The sequence below is a fragment of the Antechinus flavipes genome, chromosome 3 (assembly GCF_016432865.1).
Source record: "Antechinus flavipes isolate AdamAnt ecotype Samford, QLD, Australia chromosome 3, AdamAnt_v2, whole genome shotgun sequence".
NCBI lineage: Eukaryota > Metazoa > Chordata > Mammalia > Dasyuromorphia > Dasyuridae > Antechinus > Antechinus flavipes.
The window spans coordinates 360,348,177-360,376,061 of record NC_067400.1 but is presented as its reverse complement, the minus strand read 5'-3'; the positions used below and the strand labels follow the sequence as shown (position 1 = coordinate 360,376,061).

General features: G+C 34.9%; 1 protein-coding gene across 2 annotated transcripts in view; it reads right to left on the bottom strand.

Moving 5' to 3' along the window:
* ACMSD (aminocarboxymuconate semialdehyde decarboxylase) overlaps positions 1-27,603 on the bottom strand; it is a 68,944-nt gene extending 41,341 nt beyond the window's left edge. For both annotated transcript variants that reach the window (XM_051985778.1, XM_051985779.1), the window contains exons 1-3: positions 27,497-27,603; positions 17,072-17,116; positions 1,964-2,060 (exon numbers count right to left, since the gene is read on the bottom strand). In XM_051985778.1, the coding sequence (XP_051841738.1) occupies positions 1,964-2,060; positions 17,072-17,116; positions 27,497-27,553 (199 nt within the window). In that variant the 5' untranslated portion in view covers positions 27,554-27,603. The remainder of the gene's footprint in view (positions 1-1,963; positions 2,061-17,071; positions 17,117-27,496) is intronic.
* Positions 27,604-27,885: the final 282 nt, after the last annotated feature.

Here is a 27,885-nt window from a genome sequence, read left to right as displayed (position 1 = left end):
CAAGTGAGCTTGAGCTTAGTGTAGACTACTATTTTATCATGGAAAGTTTGTAAGACCAATCCTGATGAGTGGGGCTCACAACTCCTAGTTTGTGTTCAGTCCCATTCTATGGTGATATGCCAAATACAACCTCCATGCCTCACACTGATTCAAGCCACTGGTGGTGGACAGGGAGATTCTCACTCTTACTAATGAAATGAATCAGCATTATTCTCTACTCAAATTCCTGGAAACAGTCAATATAGATAGCAAGTATTGTGTCTGGGTTTGTTCAACAATCACTACTGATTTTTTTTGTTAGGGTAGTGAAAAGGGTACTGGATTTGGAAGTGGAGATTTTGCTTTTTTCTCTCCTGGCACAAATCCTCCTCCTACCCCCAAATGCTAGATCTTTGGCATATACTGTGCCACGATAGGCTTCTTCCTCCCCCAAGTCATATACCAGGTGAAACACCTTAACTTCACTTGGCTCTGTTAGGTGATAAACCAGTTGCTTCCTTTCTGCTGTCCTATCCTTCCTACTCTCTCCTCACCCCCCACAGGACTTGCATAGGTTTACCATTCCTGATACTGTTTTCTGAGCCTAATTCAGGCATCAGTCACAGGCCCCTTCTTATTCCATTCTTTTTCAGCTCTGCTTTGGGGCAGGTGGTGGAGTGATCCTGAAAGCACTAATTAAACTTTTCTTCCCCTGAAGATGACAAACAGATTTGCAACTTTTCCCCTTAGAGCTTATCATTTTATCTCCTTCTTCTAAGGACAAGGAACATAGAGTAATGAAATTACATAGAAATGGAAAGGGGGGGCAGAGGAAGAAAAGTAAGAAGCACATTTTAAACTTAAGTTTAGTCATAAACAACTGGTTTATGACACCAATTACTCTGAGTTCTGTCTTCTTGAGTTTTCCCCTTGGAGAGGAAGAGATTTGAAGTAGTTTCATTTGAGATCAAGTCTTCTCATTTCCTGGGGAAGAGCTTTGTCTTTTTTTTTTTTCTATGTAGACTTCTAAATCCCCTTTTCCAGAAGTCATTACTAAGGACTAAGAACTGCTGTTCACTGTTTTTCTGCAATTATGTTGGCACAAGAAGGGCCTGGGGAGATCACCTCCTCAAAGTGCCTTGTAAATCTGAAAGCCTAAATAGAAATTGGAGTTTGTAATCTTATCATTTAATGTAGACCTCCCTACAGAGGAAGGTGGAACACAGAGCTAGAGACAGCCAGAGTGATTGATGTATGTAATTGAGTACAGCTTGGAATCCAAAGGAGTCCTACCAGCCCTGTGTTCAGACCTATTGTTTGCTCAGCCTAGATAGGAACATCCAGCTCCTTTTGTCTTCAACAATAAGAGTCTGTAATCCCTACATTTCCTTATAGTTAAATATTTTTGGCTTAAGTTCAGTTATTTGATGACAATAATAAAAATAGGTAATATTTATACAGTTCTTTAAGTTTTACAAATTGTTACATATGTTATCTCATTTTATTGTTACAATAACACTATAAGGAGATGACACTATTATTTCTGTTTTACAAATGAGGAAACTAAAGCTTATTGATTTTGATTTGTCCAGAATTATACCGGATTTGAATTCAGGTCTTTCAGGTCTTTCTAATTTCAAGACTATCTGCAGTCTTATTTTACTGAATAAGGCCAAAGCAGGGATTTGGAATGGTAGTAAAGGATGGAAGGTGTACATATTTTCATGTACCTTTCCTGTATTAATCTTCCCAGGATATAGTTTGCTTCATTTATGTCTTTAAATCCCCTTTGCCAAAGGGGATTGCCTGAAGTATAGTAAATACTTAATAAATGCTTGCCCAGAGTATGGCTATATAGTAATCTTGAAGTTATCCTGGCCGAATCTCTGCTCCTTGAAATCCAAAACTATTATTATTGTTATATACTATCTCAATAAATAAATTTCTAGAGGATAGCTGTAATCATCACAAAATAATAGCCTACCTGTTTGATCCATTTCTCTAATACGAACTACTGGATCCCAGCAATTTTCTTGGACAATTCGAAAGAGCCTTCCATCTTTCATCATTTTGGCTTCTCCCTAGGATGATAAAATTCAAGAGAATTAAACCAAGGTGGGTGGTGTTCTTTTGGAATCAAAAAGAATACAGCTTTAAGTATTTTGGAAGGATTTTCCCATTAAAAATTACAGATTTTTGCAGAACCTTCAGTTTTATTTCCCCTTAGAAATGGAAATATATTTTCCTGCTGAAAGCTTCCTGCCTACATAGTTGCTTGGAACTGGACATATGCTCTTAAATTCTAAAGCTAAGTTTGGGACAAATAGCTTATTTGATTAAAGTCAGGTGGCAAGAGGGTTAAAGTTAATCTTCAAGGGGTTTAGTAAGCTTCCCTTTATTTCTGTAACAAAGTATAACTAATCAGAGGATCATCAAATTAAAGTGGAAAAGGACTTTAGAGGATATCTAGTTTAACCATCACATTTTTTTAAAGAGAAGAAACTGAAGTATTGAGGAGCTAATACTTGCTCAAGATCATACAGCAGAATTCAGAAGGACACTTGCTAGTATTTATATAATTTTTTTTGAGTTTTGCAAAATTCTCTACAAATATTATCCCATCATATTCTTAAAGCAATCCTAAGAAATAAGTTATTATTATTATTATCCCCATTTTGCAAATGAGGAAACTGAGGCAGACAGAAATGCCTTATTCAAGGTCACATGGCTAGTAAGTATCTGAGGAAGAATTTGAATTCAAGACTTCTTGCTTCCAATCAGGGCTCTATCCACTATACCAAGCAACTTCTCTCTTTTTAGGGGCAGGTGGGTCGTGCAATGGATAAGGTGCTGGGTCTAGAGTGCTATATAAATCTAGCTATTATTATTATTTTCTTTTTTTAAAAATAGTATTTTATCTTCCCAAAAACATGCAAAGATAGTTTTCAATATTCACTTTTGCAAAACTTTGTGTTCCAAATTTTTCTCCCTCTCCCCACTCTCATAGACAGCAAGAAATGATATAGATTAAATATGTGCAATTTTAAAAATATATTTCCATATTTGTCATGTTATGCAAATCATATCAAAAGGGAAAAAAAAACATGAGAAAGAAAAAAATTAGCCAACAAACAAAAAATGGAGGTGAAAATACTAGGCTTCCATCCACATTTAGTCTCTATAATTCTCTCTCTGGATGTGGATGGCTTTTTATATCACAAGTATATTGGAATTGCCTTGAATCACTTCATTGTTGAAAAGATCAAGTCCATCACAGTTGATCACTACATAATCTTGTTATTGCTGTGTACAATGTTCTCCTTGTTCTGCTCACTTCACTTAGCATCAGTTCATACAAGTGTTTCCAGGCTTTTCTGAAATCAGTTTGCTCATCATTTCTTATAGAAGAATAATATTCCATAACATTCGTATACCATAACTTATTCAGTCATTCCCCAATTGATGGGCATCTACTCATTTTCCAATTCTTTGCCACCACAAAAAGAAATGCTACAAACATTTTTGCACATGTGGGGCCTTTTCCTTCTTTTATAATCCCTTGGGATAGAGACCTAGTAAAGACACTGATGGATCAAAAGGTATGCATTCAAGCCATTATTATTATTATTATTTTTATTTTTGCAAATGTTGACTTTGTCATAAAAAAATTAAGTATGAATGGATCATTTTGGAACTGGGAAATACTTCATCCTATGCAATCCACACCTTTTATTTTATACTTGAAGAAAATAAGAACGAGAGAAATCATAGTGATATGGTATAGCTTCCAGGGGAAATATAGCAATATTTTAAGGTTCCCTAACTTAGAGTACTCCTGCTTTAACAATCTGTCAGTGATTCTAGAATCTTCTGGCTTTTGAATCTGTGATCCTGAGGTCCCTACTCCACCAAATTTGGAGGGCTATCATTCTGGCAATCTGTCAATGACTGTAAAAGTCCTTTGGCTTAGAAATATAATAATATTTCTTCCCTTAGATTTTAGGGAAGATATATTAGTGATCCTGAGGACTTCTGACCTTAGAATGCTATTGTTCTAACAATCTCTGTCAATGATTTCAAAGTCTTCTGGCCTTAGAATAGTCCTACAGACATTACTGACTGTCAGATTGAAAATCTTACCTGCCAGTGATAACCAAGTTCCTGAGACAATAGTGAATAGACCACTCCTCAAAACTACTTGTAAGCCATAAAAGTAGTAAATAGCAATATGAAGCTTTGATCCAATTCTGTCCTGTAAATCTATCTCCTTTCTCTTGGTTCCTTGCTAAATTCTTTTGGAAATCAGCCCATTTCAATTGGTGTTAACAATTACAATAAACTTTCCCCCTTGATTTGGATATGATTTCAAGCCTGTAAATTCTTTTGAGACACTTTGTGACACCAGTCTGCGACCTCTAACCTTTATGGGTCTCTTCTGAACCTCAACAATAGGAATAAAGATTTAGAAAGGTAAGGAACCTTATAGTCTGTTGAGTCTAACTCCCTCATTTTACAGATGAGAAAACACCAAGGCTTACAGAGGGATTAAGCAATATTCTCAGGGGAATATAGATAACAAAAATATAGGAAATAGGATTTGATCCATGTCTTTCTAACCTCTGTGTCCTTTCTGGTCTTCTCATAGTAAAGGTTCTTGCCTAAGGTTTCACTGGGAGTTAGTACGACTAGCATATTTTTACCTTTCCCTTTTCTTTCTGGGCATAGTGCCTTTTGGGAAATTATTTATGGGACACCTCAATGACTCAAGAATGACCTTTGAATCCCTATTGGGAGAGTAAAGTGGGTGTGAGCAGGTAAAAAAAGAACACTGTACTTTGGTTGGCTGTTTTCTTCCCTCCCCTCTTCCATGCCTTCCCCTTCCAAGACTCAATCTTAAGCCCTATCCATAACCAATTTGAACTAAAGCTCTTTGCTTTTTCCTTCTCTATGTATTTGAGCTATCCTAACACCTTCATCTAAAACTCAGATTACATTTCACACAAAAAGTGAATTCAGGTCTTTTTAATTAGATCATTGGATCCAAAACAATGTTTGATCAGTAATTCTTTAGAGTCATTGAGCAAGTGACTTGTGAAATCATGTCAGGGAGAACAAACATAATTATTTACAACTCTGAATGTCTGTGTCCTGGTCATCAGCATCCAAATGCAGTTTCAGTTGTAAAGGTATGAGTGTTAAAAAGTTTTTTTTTTTAGGGGGAGGAGGAAAGGAGGTAAAATCAAGAGATGGCATTAAGAAAAAAATCTGGGAAATGTATTTCATTTGTCACATAGTCCTTCCCCCTGCTAAGTATTAGAATGCTAATCAGCATAAAAAAGTACTTAAAAGTTTCTTCCAAAAGAAAAAAGTATTCATATGGAAATCATATTTTTTTAATGTATGTGTCAATGTTAAAGCTGAAGGAACCTATGCTTATCTCACAGAATAATAGTCACAGAATTTCAAAGTTGGAAGGGAGAGAGTGATTTGTCAATCAATTAATCAACAAGCATTTTATTAAATACTTAGTATGTACTAAGCACCGTGGTAAGCACTAAGGATACAAAGACAAAGATGAAACATTTTCTACCCTCAAGAGGCTTGAATTCTATAGGAAGAAGGCAACAGTTACATATAAACAATGTAAATATAAAGTCATTTCAGGGAAGACAGACTAACAGTTGAGCAAGGGGGGAATAGGAAGGTTTAATAAAAAGAATTGACATTTGGGCTATTGTGAATCAATCAGATAATCAACAGTATTTTTAATAATATATAATAATAAAAAGCATTTATTAAGAGCTTGCTATATGCAGGGAGGTGTTGTGCTAAATGTTGAACATATGGAGAAAAAGAAAAAAGCAATCATTGTCTATAAAAAGCTTATACTCTAATAGGGGAGACAATATTTACATAAAGGAGGTATCTAAAAAATATAGACAAAGTGGATGGAAAGTAAAGTGGCATTGAAGAGAATTCTTGAAGAAGCAAAAGATTCTAAGAGATGGAAGTGAGAAGGTAAAGACTTCCAGGCAAGAGGGAGAGCAATCAGGGCAAAAACACAGAGCTATAGTCTGTGTGAGGATCAGTAAATAAACCAGTATGGTGGAACCATAGAATATATGGGAGAAGAGCATTATGTTAAAAAACAAAACAAAACTGATATTAAAGGTAGGGTTGGAATGCCATTAGGCTCAGTGACTTGTCCAGACTGAAATACTTTTTTGATTGAATCAATCACAACTGAGTGTGAATAGGATCTATAGATCTCCTTGACTCAATCAAAACTGTAGCCTTAGAGAATGGGTCACACCTTTCACTTTGAGTGAAAGGAAGAAATTTCAAAACAGAAAATGAGGTGGGGGAAGGGAAGATTACTAGGGGCTGGATTTCGAGATTGGGGTAAGCATGGCATTTCTAGCACAATTTTGAGGCATAAAAGTAGGACTAGGCTATGAGAGAGAAGGTAACTACCTAGGAGAGTCATTGGATTTAGAAATATTTCAGATTAGATGATCCAGCCTGATGGAAATCTCAAGAAAAGTTCAACTCTTTTCTGAACTTTTCCTTATCTATCTACAGACACCATAATATAATTTGCTGTCTTGTTCCCCACGTATCTCCAGTAAATTTAATTTCCCTCAGTCACAAAGAGGCCAGGGGTGAACCAGAGATAATAAAGGTAAATTTAGGCAGACAGCTCAACCTTGGCCTTGGTGTTAGGAATTTCCTCTGTCAGTTTGCAGCAATCCTGGCAGAACTCAGTTTTTCATCTAAAATAACCTCCCTTAAGTCAAAAAGAAAGAAACCAAGTGCACCCCAAACATTGCCCCCTTCCAAGTTTCCTTATTGACTTTTTCAGGGCACCACCATCTTTCCAGTCTTTCATGCTCACAACCTGGATGTCATCCTTCACTTTTTACTCACCATCCCATTCCTGACATATCCAATCTGGTCCCAAGGCTTGAGTTTATTTTTGCAAAATCTCTCCATACAACTCCTTTCTCTCTGATCCTTCTGATTCCTTGTAGCATAGTTTAGGACCTTCAGTCCTTATACCTAGTCTATTACAATAGCCTGCTGATTGGTCTTCCTGCTGCAAATCTCTGTGGTCTCCAATTCATCCTCCATTCAGCCACCAAAATGATTTTTTCAATGTGTTACCCTGACCATGTTACCCTCATGTTCAATAAACTCTAGGAATCAATAAACTCAATGTTTTAAGCTTTTCATAACTTAGCACTACACCCCTTATCCTGCTTCCAGTCTTTTTAGTCTTCTTGTACCTTACACACCATGCATATACTCCAATCCAGTGACACTGATCTCCTTATTGTTTCACTAACAGGACACTACTTCTTTCAGCTCCCAGCATTTTCTTTGACAGTGCTCCTTATCTGGAATATTCTTCTTCTTCATCTCTGCTTCCTGGGTCCCCTAGGATCATCAAGTCCTAATCAAAATTCCACCTTTCCCAATCTTTTAAAATTCTATTGGTTTCCATCTGCCAATCACTTTCTATTTATGCTGCATGTAGCCTATTTGTACACAGCTTTTGCATTTTGTTTCTCCCATCAGACTGTGAGCTTCTTTAAGGCAGACATTTCCTTTTTCTTTTCTTTGTACTTCTCTGTTTAGCACAATGCCTGGCATATAGTGGGTGCTTATTAAATCATTATTGACTTATTAATCTTAAGGGCCTTTAGTCTTAAAACAAGTTATTTATTATAATATTATATTACAAATTGTGGGGTGCTCCAAGGTAAATTTTTTCTTTTCTCTGGTTAGAAATTTAAACCCTGTGCTAAATTAAAAAAATTGTTTGTTTCATTTTTTATCAGAGTGGAAGATTGGAAAGATAGAAAGGACCTAGATTGCAAGGAGTTTTAAATGTTAAACAGAGTAGTTTATATCTAATCCTAGAGATGATAATGGAGCCACTGGAATTTATTGGAGAGTGATGTGTGTGTGTGTGTGTGTGTGTGTGTGTGTGTGTGTGTGTGACAGACAGACAGAGACAGAGACAGACATAGTTAGATTTGTATTTCAGGAAAATTACAATGACAGTGGAATGGAGACAAATTGGAATGGGGTTCTATGAGTATTTCAGAGTAGAGAAATTAGGTTTAAGTCTGGAAGAGCAATTAGGAGACTATAATAATAGTGTGATAGTAGGCCTATGGCTATTTATTGTGAATCTACTGTTTTGTGCTGTAAAAGTCACTATAAAAACATCTATGAGGATGGAAAGTGAACAAAGAGCTTTTTCTTGGGATTTAGTATCCATATATCTTACAAGGTGTTTAAGGAGTATTTCCAATTTATGTTTCTTTTCAGTGTTTTAGACAAGAGAAACAAATGTCAATCAATGACCATAAATAGACCTCTGGAAGGCATACTGCTGTGGTGCTGCAGTTGATAGCATTTTCAATTTCCAAATTCTTTTGAACTTTGATCAATTAGATTAATCAGGGATTGCAAATGAATTGAATTATGAACCAAAATCTAAAAAAAAGTGGCACTGATTTACTAAAACAAGAGTGAACCTTTGTTTTTCACTTGAAATGTCTCCCCTGTGAATTTTTTAAGCCACTAGCAAACCTATTTGAATAAATTTTATTTAAACAATTTCTTTTCATTGAAAATATTTTTATTGTGAGTTTGATCAACAATATTTCAATAAACCAAGGACAAAAAAGAGGATTGCATAATAAGTTGTGAACTGTTTACTTTTTTAAAAACAAATTTATATTAAGTTGAAAAAATAGTAAGAAAATCATACCATTTGTATGACCTACAATATCTCTTTTTGTTTTCTTCTGTGCATCTAACTAAGTATGAGTTTGGCTTTTTGTTTTGTTTTGTTTTTTGCATTTTTTTGTGCTTTCACTACCAACATCTCAGGACAAATGTATTATTCTATATCTCTTGTCCTTCATCTAGGTTGTTGTCAAAAAAATATTGAACTGGAACAAAACCAAAAAAATACAAGATATAATGGAACATTGGGTTGGAATGAGGCAGTGAATGCTGATAGCATACTCCACTGTACAAAACCAACTAGATTTTAAAATAGGAAATTACTGCAACATAGCTTCCATGACTAGATTTCAGAATGTACTTGGATGGGAAAAAGTTTCATCTTTCTTTTTTATTAATCTTCCATTGAAATTTAGGATTTAAAAAAAATAAAACATTATTCTGAGAAGTAATTCCTAGTTTTTCTAGAGGTCCATGACAAAGAATGCTACGAAGCCCTGCAATAGATGTTTTCTTCCCCTGGCTGCCACACTCCCATGTGAGCTCTTCTTCTTCATCTTCCATATGGATTAGCCTCTCTATTTCCTTAGTACCTGGTATTTCTTTTCCACCAAATGAATTTTTCTTTAAAAGTTGACTTGATGGCTCATTACTCTTGTGCCTTTTGTGAATTTTGCTTCAGAAAAGTTAATGAAAATGCCAATTAGGCTCCTGAAATCATGACATCAATATTCTAGTCTGGGTTTTTTTTAGTAATTTGCTATGTGAATAGGTCAAGTAATTTCATTTCCATGCCTTGGTATACTCATCTTTAATGTATAGAGAATGGACATGATGATTCTGATGTCTCACTGTATTCTAACACGTTATGAAAAGCTATCAAAATTGAACTTAATCAATTAGTATTTTATTCAATTTAAGTATCTGATATTAATTTATTTATTATTCAGAAGTATAATACTGTTCTCAATAATTCATTGTCTCATTGACTTTAATCACAAAGCAAACTGCTAGGATGACTAGACTGAACAAGAAGAACTGGTTGAACTCAGGAATCAGTCACTTTTCTAAGACTCTCTTCATAGGAGACTTTCACAAATCTCTATTTTTTGGATATATCCACTTGGATGTTTTGTTAGCACCTAAAATTCTTCATGAATAAAACAATACTTATAATTTTTCCTGGAAAGGCTGAACTATTTAGATCCTTTTCTGTCCTCCCTAATTTCTAACAAATAAAATTATTGTTCTTGTTAAGTAGGTTCAAAACCTTTGATTCATTCTCAACTTTCCCCTTTCTTATTCCTTTTACTTTCTTCTTCTTGTCCCTTTTTCTTCTCCCCACATTTAATTTGTTCATTTCAGTCTTCACATTAATGTTAGTTTAATCCTCCTTGTACATAAAACTAGTTATGTTGTTGTTATTGTTTGTCCTTCATTCTCAAAGAGGACTATGATTTCAGGGATATGATGCCATTACATGCAAGTGTAATTACCCTTCGATGAATCCCTATTTCCTATTAAATAAATTAAGTAAAGTTCAAATTCCATTGGCCTGGCATTCAAAGACTTTCCACAACTTAATTTTATCTTCTTGTTCTGACCTGATTTGAGAGTACCCTCTTCCACATACTCTCCACTTTATTAAAACCTTTCCCAAACTTCCCTTCATGCTTTGGCTTTTATTATTTCCTATAAATGAAAGCTGCCTTCTTTTTTCTCTGTAACTGTTGAATTCCTATCATTCTTTAAAAGCCAACTCAAATGCCACCTATAAAAGTTTCCTCTGTACTCCCTTTTAGCAATGACCAAAACCTTCACATGACTGCACTTTATTTGCTTTTCTAGAGCATTTAATATATTCTCTTTTGTATTATAGTCATTCATATATGAGTTACAGCCCCCTACTAAATTGTAAAGCTTTTTGGGGGAAGGGACAGTGCTTTGTCTAAAGTTTTTTATGTGTCTCAAGCTCTTAACATAGTGCTCTGTACAAAAAAAATACTTAATATTTTTTAAATTTCAAAGTCAGCAAATCATTTAAATTCTTTTATAAAGTCTTTCATATCTACCTTCCCTTCCCCTTCCCATTGTCAAAATCTTAGTCTGGGACATTAGCACATTAAGCTTTTTTAAATCTAGTCCTCTAGCTAATTTTCCTGCCTTCAATCTCCCCCCACTCCAGTTAATCCTGTATATAAACAAATTAATCTTTTTAAAATACCATTTTATCATATTAATAAAACCCAAATTTCTATGATTGACTTTATGGTCTCTACCTACTTCTAATTTATCTTCCTACATGGAGTTCTAAAACAAGGATAGGGCTATGGGGTGGGAGGTAGAGATGGAATTTGTCCAGAGGCTGGCAATTTGTTCCACAGAAGATTTTTAAAGAATTGAAGATAAGAAATTGTATTCTTCTAAGTAAGAAGATTGTTACTATATCCTTGAGTTAAGGAATGAGTAGAACTATGTGTTTGTGGAACTTGTGATAGAATAATGAGAGTGGAGACAGAAGCAGACTCCAACTGGTTTTTCATATTGGTGGTCTTTTAGGGTTCCTTAGGGAGAGTTTTGGGTATGGTGATATCAAATTGAAGATCAGCCTTACAATAAGAAGCAAGGTCTAGCCCTGGTGTAAGAAGTTTATCTGCTCACTGTCAAGTGGCCACCTCACAGCATTTTTCTGCTCCAGAATACCAACTAAATTGATCTACAGAAAGTGGGACCAATGGTTTGAATGGCAAGGTAAGAGAAAGAAGACTGCTTCCTTTATCATTATGGCATCCACCCTGTCTCTCTCTATCTCCCTCCCTCCCTTCTTCTCTACCTCCTTCTTTCTTTCTGTCTCCTCTCTCTCTCTCTCTCCTTCTCCCCCTCCCCTCTCTCTTTCTCTCTTCTCTCTGTCCCTCTCTTTTCCCCCTCTTCTCTATTCCTTACCCTCTCTCCCCCCTTAGAACATTACCATGCTACACAACTTAAACATTCCCGAAGAGTAAAAGAAGGAGCTTGGATGGGGTGAATTTGGGTCACAGGGTACATGTGGAAGTTTTAAAGAGCCAAATTCCCGGTTAGGTATTTGTCATGAAATAAAAGACTGATGTCTTGGAAGGGCATTTACACTCTGACCCCCAACTCTCCTGTCCCTGAGGAAATCAGATTTAAATTTGTTGTTGAGTAGTTTCAGCCTCATCTCATCTTTCATTATTTCATATGAGGTTTTCTTGGAAAAGATACTGGAGTACTTTTCTATTTCCTTTTCTAGGTCACCTTTATAGATGAGAAAACTGAGGCAAACAGGGTTAAGTAATTTCCCCAGGGTCACACAGATAGTAAGTATCTAAAGCCAGATTTGAACTCAGGAAGATGAGTTTTCCTGACTTTAGTCCTGACATTCTAATCACTGTATATCTTGTTCCTCAGATTGAAGTAGCCTGAATGAAAGAGAGCTGGGCTGAAACATAAGAGAAAAGGATTCTAGTTCCTGCTCTGACACTAACTCTGAGTCTTTCTCTTCTATTTAGTAAAATGAGAAATTTGGACAAGAGGATCTCTAGTTCTTTGTATCCTCAAGGTATTCAAGTCTGTGAGATTTGGATTTGTCTGTGTCCTTGAACAAGTGACTTGCCTCTCTGAGTTTGTTTCCTTCCCTATTAAGTACAGGAATTTGACCAGATGATCCTTAAGGTCCTTTGTAGCTTTAATATGATATTTTGAGGGAATTTTTAGGGGTTAATTTAAAGCCTACTTTCTGCCCCCTCTCCAAAAGTAGCCATCTTCTTTTTGTTTACTGCTCATTCCTACTAGTTAGGCTTAGGTGTCAAATGCAAAGAAACAACTGATCTCATCAAGAATAATAGATTTATATAGTATGTATTTTTATTCATTACTTAATCCACAAGCATTTATTAAAGACATATTATGTAATAGGCACTGAGCTAGTTATTGTGCAATTTCCAATTAGATCATAAGATAATTGAAAGAGGGACTGTCTTTGAATGCTTAGCACATAGTAAGTCTTCAATAAATGTTGATGAGAATGACCCACAGATGTGGAATGATTTTTGTTCCAGCCCTCTTGTGTATGGTTTCTGAAACATTTTTATGTTTTCACTGGTCAAAGAATTGCCTATAGTCGATAAACTAATAAGTATCAGAGGTGCCAAAAGTACACTTGCTTCATTTGCTGCTTCCTATATATACTAATTAAAAGAGAAATGTATTGTTCTTTGAAATCTTTATAAAACTCTACAATGACACACAAATGTCACTGGCGCTGTTCCAGGTCTATTCAGGAATTAAGGACTGAGAAGGAAAACAGAGAGAAAAACAATTGTAAAGTGTTTCAGGGAGATCTTTTGGGAAGCTCAAATCTCAGTTAAATTAGGCATTGAGACCAGTTGTCCCAGAAGTTTAGTTTTATTAAATGAATGTAGAAGAACGAAAATACTTTGCAAGTGAAAAATCCCAAATTTCATTATTGCTATTTACCTGGGGAAGGTGAAAGAAAAGTGGTGTCATAATTGTTATATTTCTCATGAATCAACTTTATGAGCTCAAACTACATTTGTCTCATAAAAGAGTTGAATTAGCATGCCATTTTTATTATGTTTAAAAATAGTCTAGAAATATAAAGATTACATCTAGTCATCCAGCTAATTTTTCTGTCTTCAATCTCTCCCCACTCCAGTCAATCCTGTATATAGTTAACAATTTGCAAAAATTCACTGACAGAATGGATTTGTCCTGGTGTTTTTTGCAGAGAAGCTCATGAATGATTTATTTGTTTTCTCCTTTTCTGACTGGTCTATTAAGATCATATTTCTTATTTTATAAGTTTCAATATTTTATCTTTTATAGATATTTTTTCTTTTATTTTGTTCTCATTTGAATAAAGTTGTGTATACATATCTCTGACTTTTCACTTTATCAAGGATCTATTGATGTGGATCATCAGTTACAACTTCCCTTCTCCCCAATCCAATTCCCAGTCATAAATAAATTATAATTTTGAGGTGTTGACTGTGATACAGAAAGTTTAAATGAATTGCCTATGGTCAAGAAGCTAGTAAGTATCAGAGGTGGGATTTGAATACACATCTTTCTATTTTCAAGTGCAGTAATCTATTGATTATATCATTCTGCTGCTTAGATTACTGACAATTTTCTTTAAGAATAATTATCAATACTTATTAAAATTTCTGACTGCTTATCCACATTATGGACATTCTTGCAGCACAGCTTGGAAAGAACAGCTGATGAGCAACTGGGGAAAAGCAGGGCAACTAGATTGGTGAATGACCTAACATCAATTTAATAGGTCATGGAAGGTGTGAAGTACAAGTTGGTCTATCATATAACAGAGAGTTAGATTAGTTCTCTTGGGCTCAAGGGGGCATACAGTGGAGCAATGAAAAGGTGGAAATAACAAAGAGGCTTTAGGTAAGGAAAAACTCTTTTACATTAGTAGGAACCCCAGCAATGATGCTCTGGTCTTTCAGTCTATCTGCATTTTTCTAGCTCCTCTTTATGTTTTATTTTCTTCTTTTGGAATGTAATCACTTTGAGAGTAGGGAATGTTTAGTTTTCTTGTTTTGATATCCCCAGCACAGAGTATAAGTACTTAATAAATTTCTATCAATCTCCACCCCCCCACCAGCTTCTGTCTGTCTCTCTGTCTCTGTCTCTGTCTCTCTCTCTGTCTCTCTGTCTCTCTGTCTCTCTGTCACTCTCTTTCTCCAACTATGAAGCTGTCCCAAAGCAAAATGAACAGGTTTGGGAGTCTTTCATTGAAACTTTGCTTAAGACTAGATGAACATTTATCATGGATGTTGTAGAGAGAATTCTATTTGAAATGGGATTGTATTAGTTGGCTACAAAAATCCCTTTCAAATCTGAAATTGTTTTTTCCCCCTCTCTGTCCAGTGCAAATACTTAAGTAAAGTTATTTTGCATTTTTACAGTCATAACTTCTACAGTTCTGAGATAGGTAACTAGTGTGTTACCTATGAGTGATGGTCCTAAAGTCAGGATGATTCTGTGTTTATATGCTGCTTTAAACACAGTCTGTGACTTTGAGAAAAATCTTAAAACTCTTATGGCATCAGTTTATTCATATGTAAAATTAAAGTTAAAGTTTTTGAACTTGATGTTCTCCAAGGTTTCTTCTAGATCTAGAGTACTAGATCAGGAATCAAGAAGACCTGAATTCAAATTCCACCTGAGACATTTACTAGGGGTGGAGGCAAGTCACTTAACTTCTTTCTGCCTCAGTTTCCTCAACTATAGAATGGAGATAATAATAGCACTTATCTCCCAGTTTATTAGGAAAATTAAATGAGACAATATTTATAAAACTTTTAACACAGTGTCTGGAACATAGCAGACATTTCATAATTACTTGTTTCCTTTCTTTCATTCTATCATCTGTGAATAATTCCCTTGTATTTCCATTTGTTGATGGTCTGTACCTGTATCAGTGGGGTGAGGTAAAGAGCACATATTATACTCACCTGTGTGTGTGTGTGTGTGTGTGTGTGTGTGTGTGTGTGTGTGTAATGGACATCATTAATATTAGAGGCATTATTGGAGCACTTCATCATGACCTCAAGAGACAAGCTGACTCTGAAGCATGTCATCTAACCAATCCTTCACATTACAAAGTAGAGACGGGTGGCAAAGTTCTTCAGTATTAGCAGCTATTTATGAAATTTAAATCTCAAAATGATTGATGAGAAGTTTGCTTTTAATGATCTCACAAGGTCATCAGATATTTAAGGGCTTATGAAAAATCTAATTATGGTTTATGTTTTGTTGCTTATTGACTCTAGCATAAAATAAATACTCCTTTCTTTAGTATTTACATCCCTGCCCAACCTGCCCCTGGTTAACTTTGCAGGCTTATTTTTACCTTATTCTCCCTTGTGAACTCTTAACTGGTCTTCTTGCTATTAATCATACACAGCATGGCATCTCCCACCAACTCCCCTGGAGTGCCTTCCTTTCTCACTTCTACCTGTTAGAATTCCTAACTGCCTTGAAAGCTTAACTTTCTATAGCTCCAGCTACATCTCCAACCTCAACTCAAATCACCTTGTCTCTGTTTTATATAGACTTTGACCTTATTTTCCTCATTTGTAAAATTGAACAAGATGATCATTAACAAAGTCCCTTTGAACTTTGAATTCTGAGATTTTACTTGATTTGTGTCTTGGATAATTGGCCAAGTGATGCTACTGAGGGATTTGATTATAATGTAATAATAAGGGTTTTTTTTTTTTTGCAAAAATAACAGTTCTCTAGGCAACATTTCAAATGGTATGCTCATATCATAATCACTTTGCACAATAATGTCCACTTCAAACACCATAATTTCATTTGTAAGATGGTATTACCTTATATAAAAAATATTATGACTCCCTACATGTAGGTACATATTTGTAGTAGACAGTATTTCCAGAGCAATCAGATTCTGTTCTAGAGTCAAATTTCAAATTGAAACAATGGCATAAAAATTAGGCACGGAGTTCCTAAGATTTGGGTTACTTGGGAGCCATGAAGCATCTCCACCTTGTAGTACTTTACCTTTAATAAAATAACCAACCAGTTAAAGTTGTGGACTCTAGAAAGCTAGGCATAATGCGCGCTTTTTGTGTATCCTATTTATGCTATGTGCTGTACAGAAAGCATAAATAAGATTCAGAAAAGTGGAAGATGAGGAAGAAATGCTAAGCAGGCTCCAGCTGTGTTAATGATAGCTCATTATTACTCTGTGAATAAAGTTAGGGGATACAGTCCTTCCCAGGGCCAGATTTGTAGCTCACCCTTGGGCCTAATTATTTGCAAATTGGATTGCCTGGAGGCTCTTTCTCCTTCCTTCCTTTTCACTTTTATCAAGCTCTGGCCCCAGTGAAGGCTTTTCTCCTTTGCCTCTGATATTTAATTTCTCTAACTTGCACCAGAATCCAAAATACTCCATTTATTTAGCCTACCTTAATAACCGCAATAACCTGTGGTGAAGACTAGGTCATTTCCTAAAGGCAGAATAATAAATGTCCAAATTGATTTTAGGGCAAAAAGAAGTTTTTTAGTGGCATCTCAGACTACAGTTTCATCTTTTTAAAATGCTGCTCTTAGAAGGTAACCATTTTTTCCTAATAACCCTGAGAAACCTTTCAGAGAATGCCAAATTAATCAGGGAGATAAAGTAACTCAGCTATTTGGAGGCCCTCCTTTGGAATCACACAAATTTCTGTAGGTTCTATACTGCATTGGGTGCTTGTAGGGGACTAGTGGGTCCATAAAACCTGAAGAGAGGAAAGGTACCAACCTTACTGTCGTGATGGAGCTGCACCCATCCTCCGTAGCCATATCTCTGTAGAGAGTAGAAAAGCACAATTAAATTCTCAAAGGATTGAAATGGAAACAAGCCCATCATTCATAGGAACATTTGATTCAGAGAATATAGTATTTAAATCCCTAAAAACAAATAATAATGACTATGGTATGAACTAAATACTCAAATAGAAATGAACTAAAATATTCAAATAGATCTGTGATCTCATTAATTTGGAAGTTCCTTCCAAAACAATTCATCTACACCTATCCATCCCCCATAGAACTCTAGACTTTATCATCTTATGAGACTGACTGAAGGTCTCTTTTGGTCTCTTCTGACACCACAAATGTACCAGTGGAAGTTCTGGCAGTGCTCATATCATTCTCTCTCTTCCCATGTGACCAACCCATTTTTTCTTCTTCTGATAAATTTCTTGATGACATCATTGCCTCTTTTTTTTATTTTGGAATTCATTATTAGTTATATATTGTAGTGAATAATATTTGGCTCACTGTTGGGCTGTTGGAAACTGATGGAAAAACAAAGATGAAAGGATGTATAAGGGGATGTTCTTCATATGAGTTTTGTAGGTGGGCTTGAAGTTAGGAGCCCTAAAGTTAAGTCCCAATTCTGTCATTTCCATCTATTTGATCTTGGGCAAAACATTTTTCTCTTTGGACCTCAGTTCCTTCATCTGTGAAATGTAAGCATTAGATGATCTCTAAAATTGCTTCCAGTTTTGATTCCCTGTTTCAGATTTTATCTCAATTCCCTGGATTTTTAGTGAAACTAGGTGATATACTTTCAAAAAAATTCACTTTCTTCTCTACAATTCAAACTGTAGAATGGTGATGTGCTTTCTTATCATTCTTAAGGCTTCCTTGAAAAGACAGCCTGGAATGCTGGCAAGAATACCAGGTTGGGAATCATAGAACCAAGATGTAAGAGGCAGGAGGAAGGGTTAGCACATCCTTGAACGGCAATAACGGCTTTTCAGGAATCATACATACTACTTGCACAAGTTTTTCTTCATTCTCATTGTTTTTAATTAGCAACTTGGCCATTATTGCAATTATTTCAACAACAAATTTAGTAGTTAGCCCATGATCCTTTTCTTTACATCACCATCTCCTATAATGGGAAGCAATGTGGTATGGTAGAAAGAGCACTGAATCTGGAGTTAGAAGACCTGAGTTTGAATCTTGGTTCTGCTATTTAATTCCTGTAAGATCTTCATTTCTAGACCTCAGTTTCCCCACCTGAAAAAATGAAGGAATTGGACTAGATAACTTTTGAGGTCATTTCTCTTTCTTAATATATGTTCCTCAAGGCTTTCATTATTCATGTTGATAATCCTGCTAAAAAAAAGCTGTGATTTGTCATGATTCCTTCACTTCCTAAATTTCTGGCACCCTCCTTCATTCCATTCAGTCAAATACCAACACATCCAAGATCTCAGTATTTCTCAGATTCTGCCATCTCAAAGATCTGGAAATGTAAAATCCACCTCTAACTACAGCCTCCTATGCACCTCTACCTCTCAGTCTCTCAGTAAACCTATATTTTGCAATTTTCATAATCTTCAGTCTCTTGAGGAATCCTTATTTTCCAGGTCTTTCCTCCCTACTCCAGCACAGTGCTTGACACTGAATAAGTGCTTAATATCTTTTCATTCACTTATTAACTTGCTTCCATATCCAACTTTCATTCAATTTCTATATGGAATTTTAAAGTTTTAATCATTCAATTGACTAATAGGCAGTTATTGAACATTAACTATGCACACTATGCTAAGTATTGGAGGTACAAATACCCCCAAATACAAATGCAGAAGAAAAAAGACAGCTTCTGTCCTCAAATGCATTACATTGTTTTTTGTTCTTTTTTATTATTATTATAGCTTTTTGTTTACAAGATATATGCATAGGTAATCCTTCATCATTGACAATTGCCAAACCTTTTGTTCCAATTTTTCCCCTCCTTCTCCCCCAGATGGCAGGTAGACCAATACATGTTAAATATGTTAAAGTATATGTTAAATACAATATATGTATACATGTCGAAACAGTTATTTTGCCAAATACATTACATTCTAATGGGGGCAGATAATGCATAAGAGGGGGAAAGTTGCAGTAGAGAAGGTCCAGAGTGCACACAGCCTGATGAAGAATGAGTTTCAGTAGCTACTATACCAGAATCCCTTGTATCCCTTCATTATCTGCCATCCTAGCCCTGTGAATCCTTATTCCTTTGTAACCCCTACATATGATTTCTTCATTATTGCTTTAGGGCTGCTGAGTCATTGAATAAGTTAAAGTAATTGAGTTTAATTTTCTCACTACAAATACATAGTAACTAACTTCAGCTGGATCCTTGCTAACCCTCTCTAGTTTTTTAAATGAATTTTTGCTTTTCTTGTTCAGTTTTTTTTTCAGTTATGTCTTATTCTTTGTGACCTCATTTGGGATTTTCTTGGCAAAAATACGGGGGTGTTTGCCATTTTCTTCTCAGGCTCATTTTACAGCTGAGGAAACTGAGTCATTTAACTAAATGACTTGCTTAGGGTTACATAGCTAGTGTCTCAGCCCAGATTTGAAATGATTTTTCCTGAATCTAAATCCAATACTCTATCCCCTATGCCACCTAACAAACTTCAAAATACTATAGAAACATCAGCTTTTATTATCATAGCAGATAACCTAGCCTCCTAATTTATTGAGATTGTGGTCAGAGTCTTGGGCCTGGAGTCAAGAAGGCTTGAATTTAAATCAATTTTCAGATACTAATTAGCAGTTCAAATCCATGTCTTCCATGAGGATAATAATAGCAGTTACTTCTCAGGGCTGACATGAAGATCAAAGGAGATAATATTTGTACATCATTTAGCATGGTGCCTGATACATAGTAAGTTCTATATAAGTGAAATCTGTTTCTTTAGAGGTCTTAAGATCTTTAAAGAAACAGATTTCATTTATACAAACCCCTGCTCTACCCAGGAATTCACATGTAAAATAATATCAATGAAAACAGTAGAAGAAAATCCTAGACCAAAGCAACTATAAATTTCATGGAAGCTTTGCAGTCATTTATTTCCTCATGATTTCAGAAATCCTTAAATGTCTTAGGAGTATGTGTGCTAAGATATGTTTGCCTTGACTCCTGGTTTAAATATCTACTAGATATAGATGGAGTCTGTAATTATTTTAGTTTTTAGTAAAGCTGCTCTTTCCTCTCTCGTCCAAGCTCCCCTTCTGTTATTTTTCTTTTCCTTTAATGTAGGACTCCAGTTGAACTCCACTAATACTTGTTGATAGTCTTTGGATTTTTTCTCTGTGGACTATTCCATGAAATTTAACAAGTTCAAAGAACTTTATAGAATCTTTGCAGGCAATTGCAGTCAACACAGAGTTTCAAGGCATTTTAATTTGATGCTTTAACTTCAAATAAAAATAATAGCTATATAACTGAAAAATTACCTGCTTATTAATTTTTCATAAATTGAATCATTTTCAAGAGCTTACCTCTTAAATAAATAATAGCTTACATTTATGAAGTAATTTAACATTTACAAAGAACTTTCTTCACAATAACTCTGTGATATATGTGATACAAATATTATTTTCTTTTCATAGATAAGCTAACTAGGAGTGGTGAGATGACTTTTCCTACAGTTCAGAGATATAACTAAGGCAGAGTGAATGGAGCTTTGTCCCAGAACACAAATTTAGAAGAAACTGACAACATTCAAAAGAACAGCCCAGACAACAGTTCAATGCCTAGTTTTCAAAGTAATTACTATAGGAAACTATCACTAGACTGAATTTCAATTTTCTGCCTCCAGTACCTCATACAGGGACATATTTTGTTCTTTCTTTTCCATATGCAAAAATACCTAGGGCCACTGTAAAAGTTACATAGCAAATAAGAGAAAGAGACCCAATTCAAAGGATATTTATAATGAACTCTTTTTGTAAAGTTAATATCAAATAACTTCTAATTTATTTTCTTTGTGAAAACCAAACTTTAATGTATGATTATTACACAAAACCATGCTATGCTTATTATAGTTTCTTCCTAAAAACTAAAAGTACTAAAAGAAAATCATGATCATTAATTAGCAATTAATTAGTGATTAGCAGGTGAGGATATATATATACTTAAAATAATAGCCTTAGATTTGCTTGACTTCCTTGGAGTTTATTAGGGGAAGGGATTCTTACAATTTGAATCTGTCTTCTGTGTAATTACTTTGCGAGTCACAGGATCGTTTAGAGTTAGTGGGGATCATGGAAGTCATTCTCATTTGACAGGCAAGGAAATTGAGGCATTGAGAGGTTAAATGGCCTGCCTAGTGTCATAGAGGTAGCAAGTGGAAGTGCTAAGATTTGAATTCAGCATCTTCTGCCTCCCAATCTAAGACTTCACAGCACCAAATCTCTCACACAAATCTCACTCTTAGTGCATTTTGTTAGAATCTTTATTTTTCGTGAAGGTGGACCTTAATGAATTTGAAATACCCAAATGCAGCTCCATAAAATGTGTCTCTCCAGCTGGGATGCTTCCTAAGTTTTCAGCAATAACCACTAGGCCCAACAACACTCTTTTCCAGAAAAGATGAAAAGCACATCTTAACTGGCTTTTTGATCCTCCTCATTTGCAATCAGCTAATGATTAGCCAATGCCTTGTTGATTCTGCCTGCCCTCTTTTCTTCTTTCAGCTGCAAAGTAAAGGTCACCTTGGTTTGGCTATTAATATTTAAAAAGCAACGATGGGCTTAAAAGAAGCATTGATTCTTTCAATGAAGCCTGAGGTTCTAAAATGATACCTAAGACCAGATTATTCTTTTAATGCTTTTATTATAGAGCTTGCAAAAAAAAATGGAAAAGAAAAAGAAAGAAAGAAATGGTAAGAAAAGCAGATGCAAGAGGGAAAGAATATTCTTCAATTGCATTGTATACATCAAAAAATATTTTTAAAATAAAGGAAAACCTTTAATGTTACATCTAATATGCTTTATATCATGACCTCCTGAGGGTCCTTGAAAAGGAAAAGCATTTTTATCGAATTTATTTGTGTCTCTGGCATCTTTATTTGTTCCATTTACCCAAGTTTGCATATGCATTTAATGTAGCTGAGTTTTATGGCCATATGCCCAATCATTGAATTTGCTATTGATAACTGCGCTCATAATTAGAAAAGTGTTATAGGAAAAGTTTGATGGTTTTGTTCGTTGCTTGGAAATCAAGCTGAAGTTAGTCTTTGAAGAAAAACCATTAGTGGGCTGACATGGAAAGTGTTCAGGAGAACATTGGAGGATATCTTGAGGCAGCATAATACAAAATGGACCAAAACAATATTTGTTCCATTTACCCAAGTCTGCATATGCGTTTAAAGTAACTGAATTTCTGGCCATGTGCCCAGTCATTGAATTTGCTATTGATATCTGTCTCATAATTAGAAAACTGTTATAGAACAAGTCTGATGGTTTGGTTCATTGCTTGGAAATCAAGCTGAAGTTAGTCTTTGAAGGAAAGCCTTTTGTGGACTGACATGGAAGATGTTCAGGAGAGCACTGGAGGAAATCTTGAGGCAGTATGGTACAAAATGGACTAAAGTAATCGAAGGTCTGAATTTTAAAAAATTAATTTTTAATTTATGGAATAAAACAATAATTTCTATAACATAGCATAATGAAAAGATGATTGCTCATGTAACTACAAATCCAACAACCCTAGGAAGTTGGTTTTATTATTATTGCTATTTTATAGAAGATAAAATTGAGTTAAATAGAGATTGTGTCTTGTTCAGAGTCCCATAGCTAGTATCTTTATCTCCTCCAATCTGTGAAATGATGGGATGGAAAATTTATTAGATATATGTTCTTTGTAGTTTTAAAGGTCTGTGATTTTAGGGAAGAAAATCATTTTGAAACAGGAACAGAGGAGGGAACAGAAAGTAAGCCTGAGCCAGGATAATTCAGGAAAGGACTTTGAACAGCTGATGGGTAGCATAAGGACACTGGGCAGTGGAAGAGGTGAGATGTGGAAAACAGATTTGACCTCATTGTTAAATAGGCAGGGCCAGGTCTCCCAGGGTACTTAGGTGGAAGACTGTAGAGGAGGGTGACTGCTGATTTTATTAGTGCCAGGATATCAAATGCAAGAATAAGAAGATATTCAAACAGGTCAGAATAAGTGAATGAAGACAAACAGGCAATTCTGCTCCTCCTACTCTTAAAAAACATTCTTACTCATCAGTCTCTAGTTATGGATAGGATTCTGGACTTGGAGTCAGGAAGTCCTGGGCTCAATTCTGTCTTAGACACTTACTAACTGTATGATCTTGGGCCAGTCATTGGAACTTTATATACCTTCGATTGCTCATCTGTAAAATAAACGACTGGTCTCAGCCTCTAAGGTCTCTTTCTGCTCTAAATCTATGATTCTATAAGCTCCTTTTTCTGATTCTATTCAATGGGAGCACTGATTGAATGAGTTATAAGATATGCTAATTCATTTTATGCACCCAGTCTCCATGCTTCCCAGAGACTCTGAGGGCTGATCACAATTTCTATCTATCTTCCACACCCCCATTATGTTATAAACTACTCTGTTAACCTTAAATAGCAGCATTTAAATTTATTCAGTATTTGTATTGTGCTGGGTACTATGAGATAAATAAAAATGAATTTTTATGCTCAAGGACCTTATATTCTAGTAGGGAAGACAAAATAAGTAATTAAATAAGTAAAAGTCAAATGGGGCAAGTGCCATAATATGCTAAGACAAAACAACCTGAAGTGGATTTTTAAGAGGAGGGAAAGCCCTAGTGTAGTAGATAGCATATTGGACTTGAAATCTAGGCTTTATATTCCCTGATTGTCATTATAATTATAGACAAATAACTTAAACTCTGTGAACCTCAAACAACTATCTAAGGCTATAGGGTATAAAATTTTTTTAATTTAAGCTTTTTATTTTCAAAACATATGTATAGATAATTTTCAACATTCATCCTTGCAAAACCTTGTGTTCCAAAAATTTTTTTTCTCTCCTTTTCCCTCACTTCCTCCCCTAGGCAGCAATTTAATCCAATATATGTTAAATAAGTGCAATTTGGGGGGCATAGATTTTTATAACTAGAAGTTAGAGACTTTTACATTGATGGAGCTTATTCCTACAAGATGATAGGGTACAGAGTGTATGTGGAAAAGGTCACACTTGTATACTTGTAATAATTTCCTCAATATATTCAATACTGACCTCATGTCCAACTTTGCCCTATTCTTTTCAATTGTGACACTAATTATGTGACTAGCTGTTTTTATGTTCACTGCCCCTGCTGGTTAGTATGGCACACTAGGAAAGAAAGAAGTGGAAGAGAAAGAATTTGAACCCAGATGTCTTAATTGCAACTCCTCTTCATACAACTATGTATTGCTAGGACCTGTATTCAAATACAGTCTGGATTAAGATCCTAGACTACTGATTGAGATATATATATATATATATATATATATATATATATATCAGTAGTGTACAATCTCAGCTAAATGTTATAAGGAAAGTAGCAGAGTAAATTCATTCACACTAAAATGTAAATGACTGCTAAATATTACCAGATTCTTAAAATAGATTGTTTTTTAATTTTAAAATATCATTAGCAAATGACTCTTGAATATATTCTAGAGGTAATGGGAGAAATTTTGAGGCAGAGGTCATCTCAGTTCCCATCTAAATTATTTCTGAAGGAATATATATAGCACAACTCTTACTTCTGGGCCCTGTTCTTGAGAATTTTTGACCCTCTTCCACTCTCCCCACATGAGAGTTCATACTTAAAAATCAGTTAAAACTACTGCCATCAGCTCCTAGACCTTAGCAATATGGAGCCTGGGAGTTTTTAATTTTCTTTTTACTTATGAAAGCTGCAAATTCTGTATAAATGTTCTTCTGGTCTTTTATACTTAGGAAGCAATCAACAACTATAGGTCCTGTGGACTGGGTGATATTTCAGGGTGGGATAATAAGAGGGAAATGTTGTTGGGAATTCTTAGGATTGACTTCCTCATGAGTGGGTCTGTGCAACATGAAAAGTCTTAAAGCCTGAATTAAAGTTTGGTATCTAGAATCTAGCTTTGGAATTTGGTGGTACCAGACCCATAAAGAACTAGTTCAGTGCTTATCATTCTTGGTGTTTTGTATGAATCCTCTTAGTATATAAGCTCTTCAAGGAAACAAAAAGCAAAATAAAAAACAAAACAATGTGATGCTCCAGCCTAAAGTCTGCAATAAAATTACTATCATTTCCTAGCTCTAAATGCACTGAAAATAGGTCTAATTGCTTCTGTCTCAAAAATTTATGAATTAAGAGTTTTTGGTGCTTTTATTTCATGAAATAGTTTACATTAAAGAGAGTCTGCTTGTCCTTCAGGAATACATAACTGGGTCAAAAGGATGCTAAGGAGCAAGTTCTTAGCGGAGATGTTAGTCACATTATTATTATTATTTTTTATTTTTATTTTTTTTTGTCAGCAGGGAAAAGAGTAGAGAGGAAACAACTTTTAAAGATTTTTATTGATGATGTTTATAGAAATGTATAGAGTGGACATTTATAGCTTTTCTTAAAACTTTAAAATTGATATTTTCTTTATATGTCAAATTCATTTGAAACTAAGAATAAAAAGATAAAGAGAAAAACAAAGCACTTGAGCAAAACCAACCATTCCTTCTACATAGTCTGGAAGTATAGATAATATTTCACATCCATGGGCCCTCACTTCAATAAAGAAGATACAAAGGTACATTTTTTATTTTTTTATGTAGGGTTAAATTTCTAGGTGATAATTTCATTGTTTTTAGTTTCTTTCCCCTTTTTCTCCCATGTGTTTTTAGAGTTGTTTTCTTTATTCTTTTTTATAGTTCTGGTCTACAACATTTCAAAAAGGGTCATTTCAGAATTTTAATCTCTGGGCTGCTAGTATTGGGGAACCATATGTTCCTGAGTAATTAATTCTCAGAAGAAAGTAAAATTTTGAGCTTTCACCTGTATTAGTATATAAAGAAAATTTAGGATTACCAATCCTTCAGAGCACATGGAGAGAGGAAAAATAAGTTTCCTTGTGCTTGGAATAAAACTTAAATGAAATTTTGGGTTTAATTTATTTTTTCTTACTTGGATTAGAGGAGGTAGAATATTCTCAGTGGTATAAAAGTTCTAGAAGATTGAATACTGTATTTTAAAAAGAGAAAGAAAGGCTTTCCTAGTTTGAGCTAAGCTGAAAACTATTTTAACTTAATTTTATTTTTAAAAAAAGTCCTAAAAAAATTACCCTGGCATGGATTCTGTCAATATAAAGTAATTATTAAATAAAAATTAAAAAAAGTCCTACTTCTGATTTAATTAAGAAACATTCATTCAAAAACTCATTGTGAAAAGAAGAAAGGCACATTTTGGACTTAAGGAAACGTCACATTTTACTCTTTAGGCAAACCCATTTTACAAAAGATGCATCCTTTATTCTAGTTTCTGAGGTTGTAGCTTCATTGTTCTTCATAACAAATTTATCAAGCATAAGGCAAAGAGAAAGGCAAACTAGACAGAAATAGGATTTAGAGTTGGCAGAGATTTTAGACTCATAGAGGATGTTGGAGGATGTTGAATCTAGCCCCATCATTTCCAGATGGGGAAAAACCAATTCCCAGAAAGGAGAACTGGGATTTGAACCTACATTTTCTGCATATAGAATCAGAAAAGAGGTTTGAGATCCTGACTCTATGACTTTCTTCCTGTCTGAGCTGGTTCAGACAGCTTTCTAGGCTTTCCTTTTCCCAACTTGTAAAATGAAAACCTTAGATTCCATAATCTGGGAGAATACTCTCAGTTTCTGATCATCTGAAGTTCAGCCAAAAGCCATGGACAAAAAGGTGAAAAGCTGTGCATCTCTCTGTAAAAATTATTATCCAGATTTTGTAAAACTGCCAGGCTTTCAATCTTCTGGGAAATTTATGCAAATGAATTTGATGGTCATTTACTTGAAAATCCCAGTTTTCGATTCTGCAGCTGTGACACATCCCTATGCATCTGTTTGTTCATTTACAACCTGATTTAAAGCAAATAAAACTGACTTCCACTAGATAGATTTATGATTCATAAGGGGTGATATATGGCAATAATAATAATAATAATAGTAATAATGATTATTTGAAAAGTAGCAAAATTTTGATTTCTTCCCATAAGCTGTTTCTCAAAACAAATGTCAGAAACATGGAAAACAAATTTATAATCAATAGCAATTAAATCCCATAAAATTAAGGAAACCTAATATTTTATTTTATAAAAAAAAAAGGATTGTAACATAAACATGGAGAAATCACAGAGGAAAGCAGAAGTTCAGCAAGGTCATTGAAAGTTACCTTTTTCAGGTCAGGCCATTCTTTAGGCAAAATATGACTGTGGATATCAATTTTCATCTTTAAAAAATCAATTGAAGATAGGTGTTAAGGAGAAGATGTTGTTTTATCCAATGATACCTGTGAAGGCCATTGAGTTAATCAGGTTATTTTAATTATCTACAAAGATTTATCCTCCCTAGCCAATCAGTAGCTTGGGTCTCATGAGCTGGAATCTCATTGGAGCTGTCTCATTCACGTTAAAAGTATTTGCTGTTTGTCAAAACTGCTATGAGTCAGCAACCCTTAAAGCATTTCTCTCTGTACTAATTGTTAAAATCTGGACTCTGGCCCATCTCCTGAGGTTAAAAATACTAGAGGCTGCTTCAGATTAGAGTAAAATGAAAAAAAAA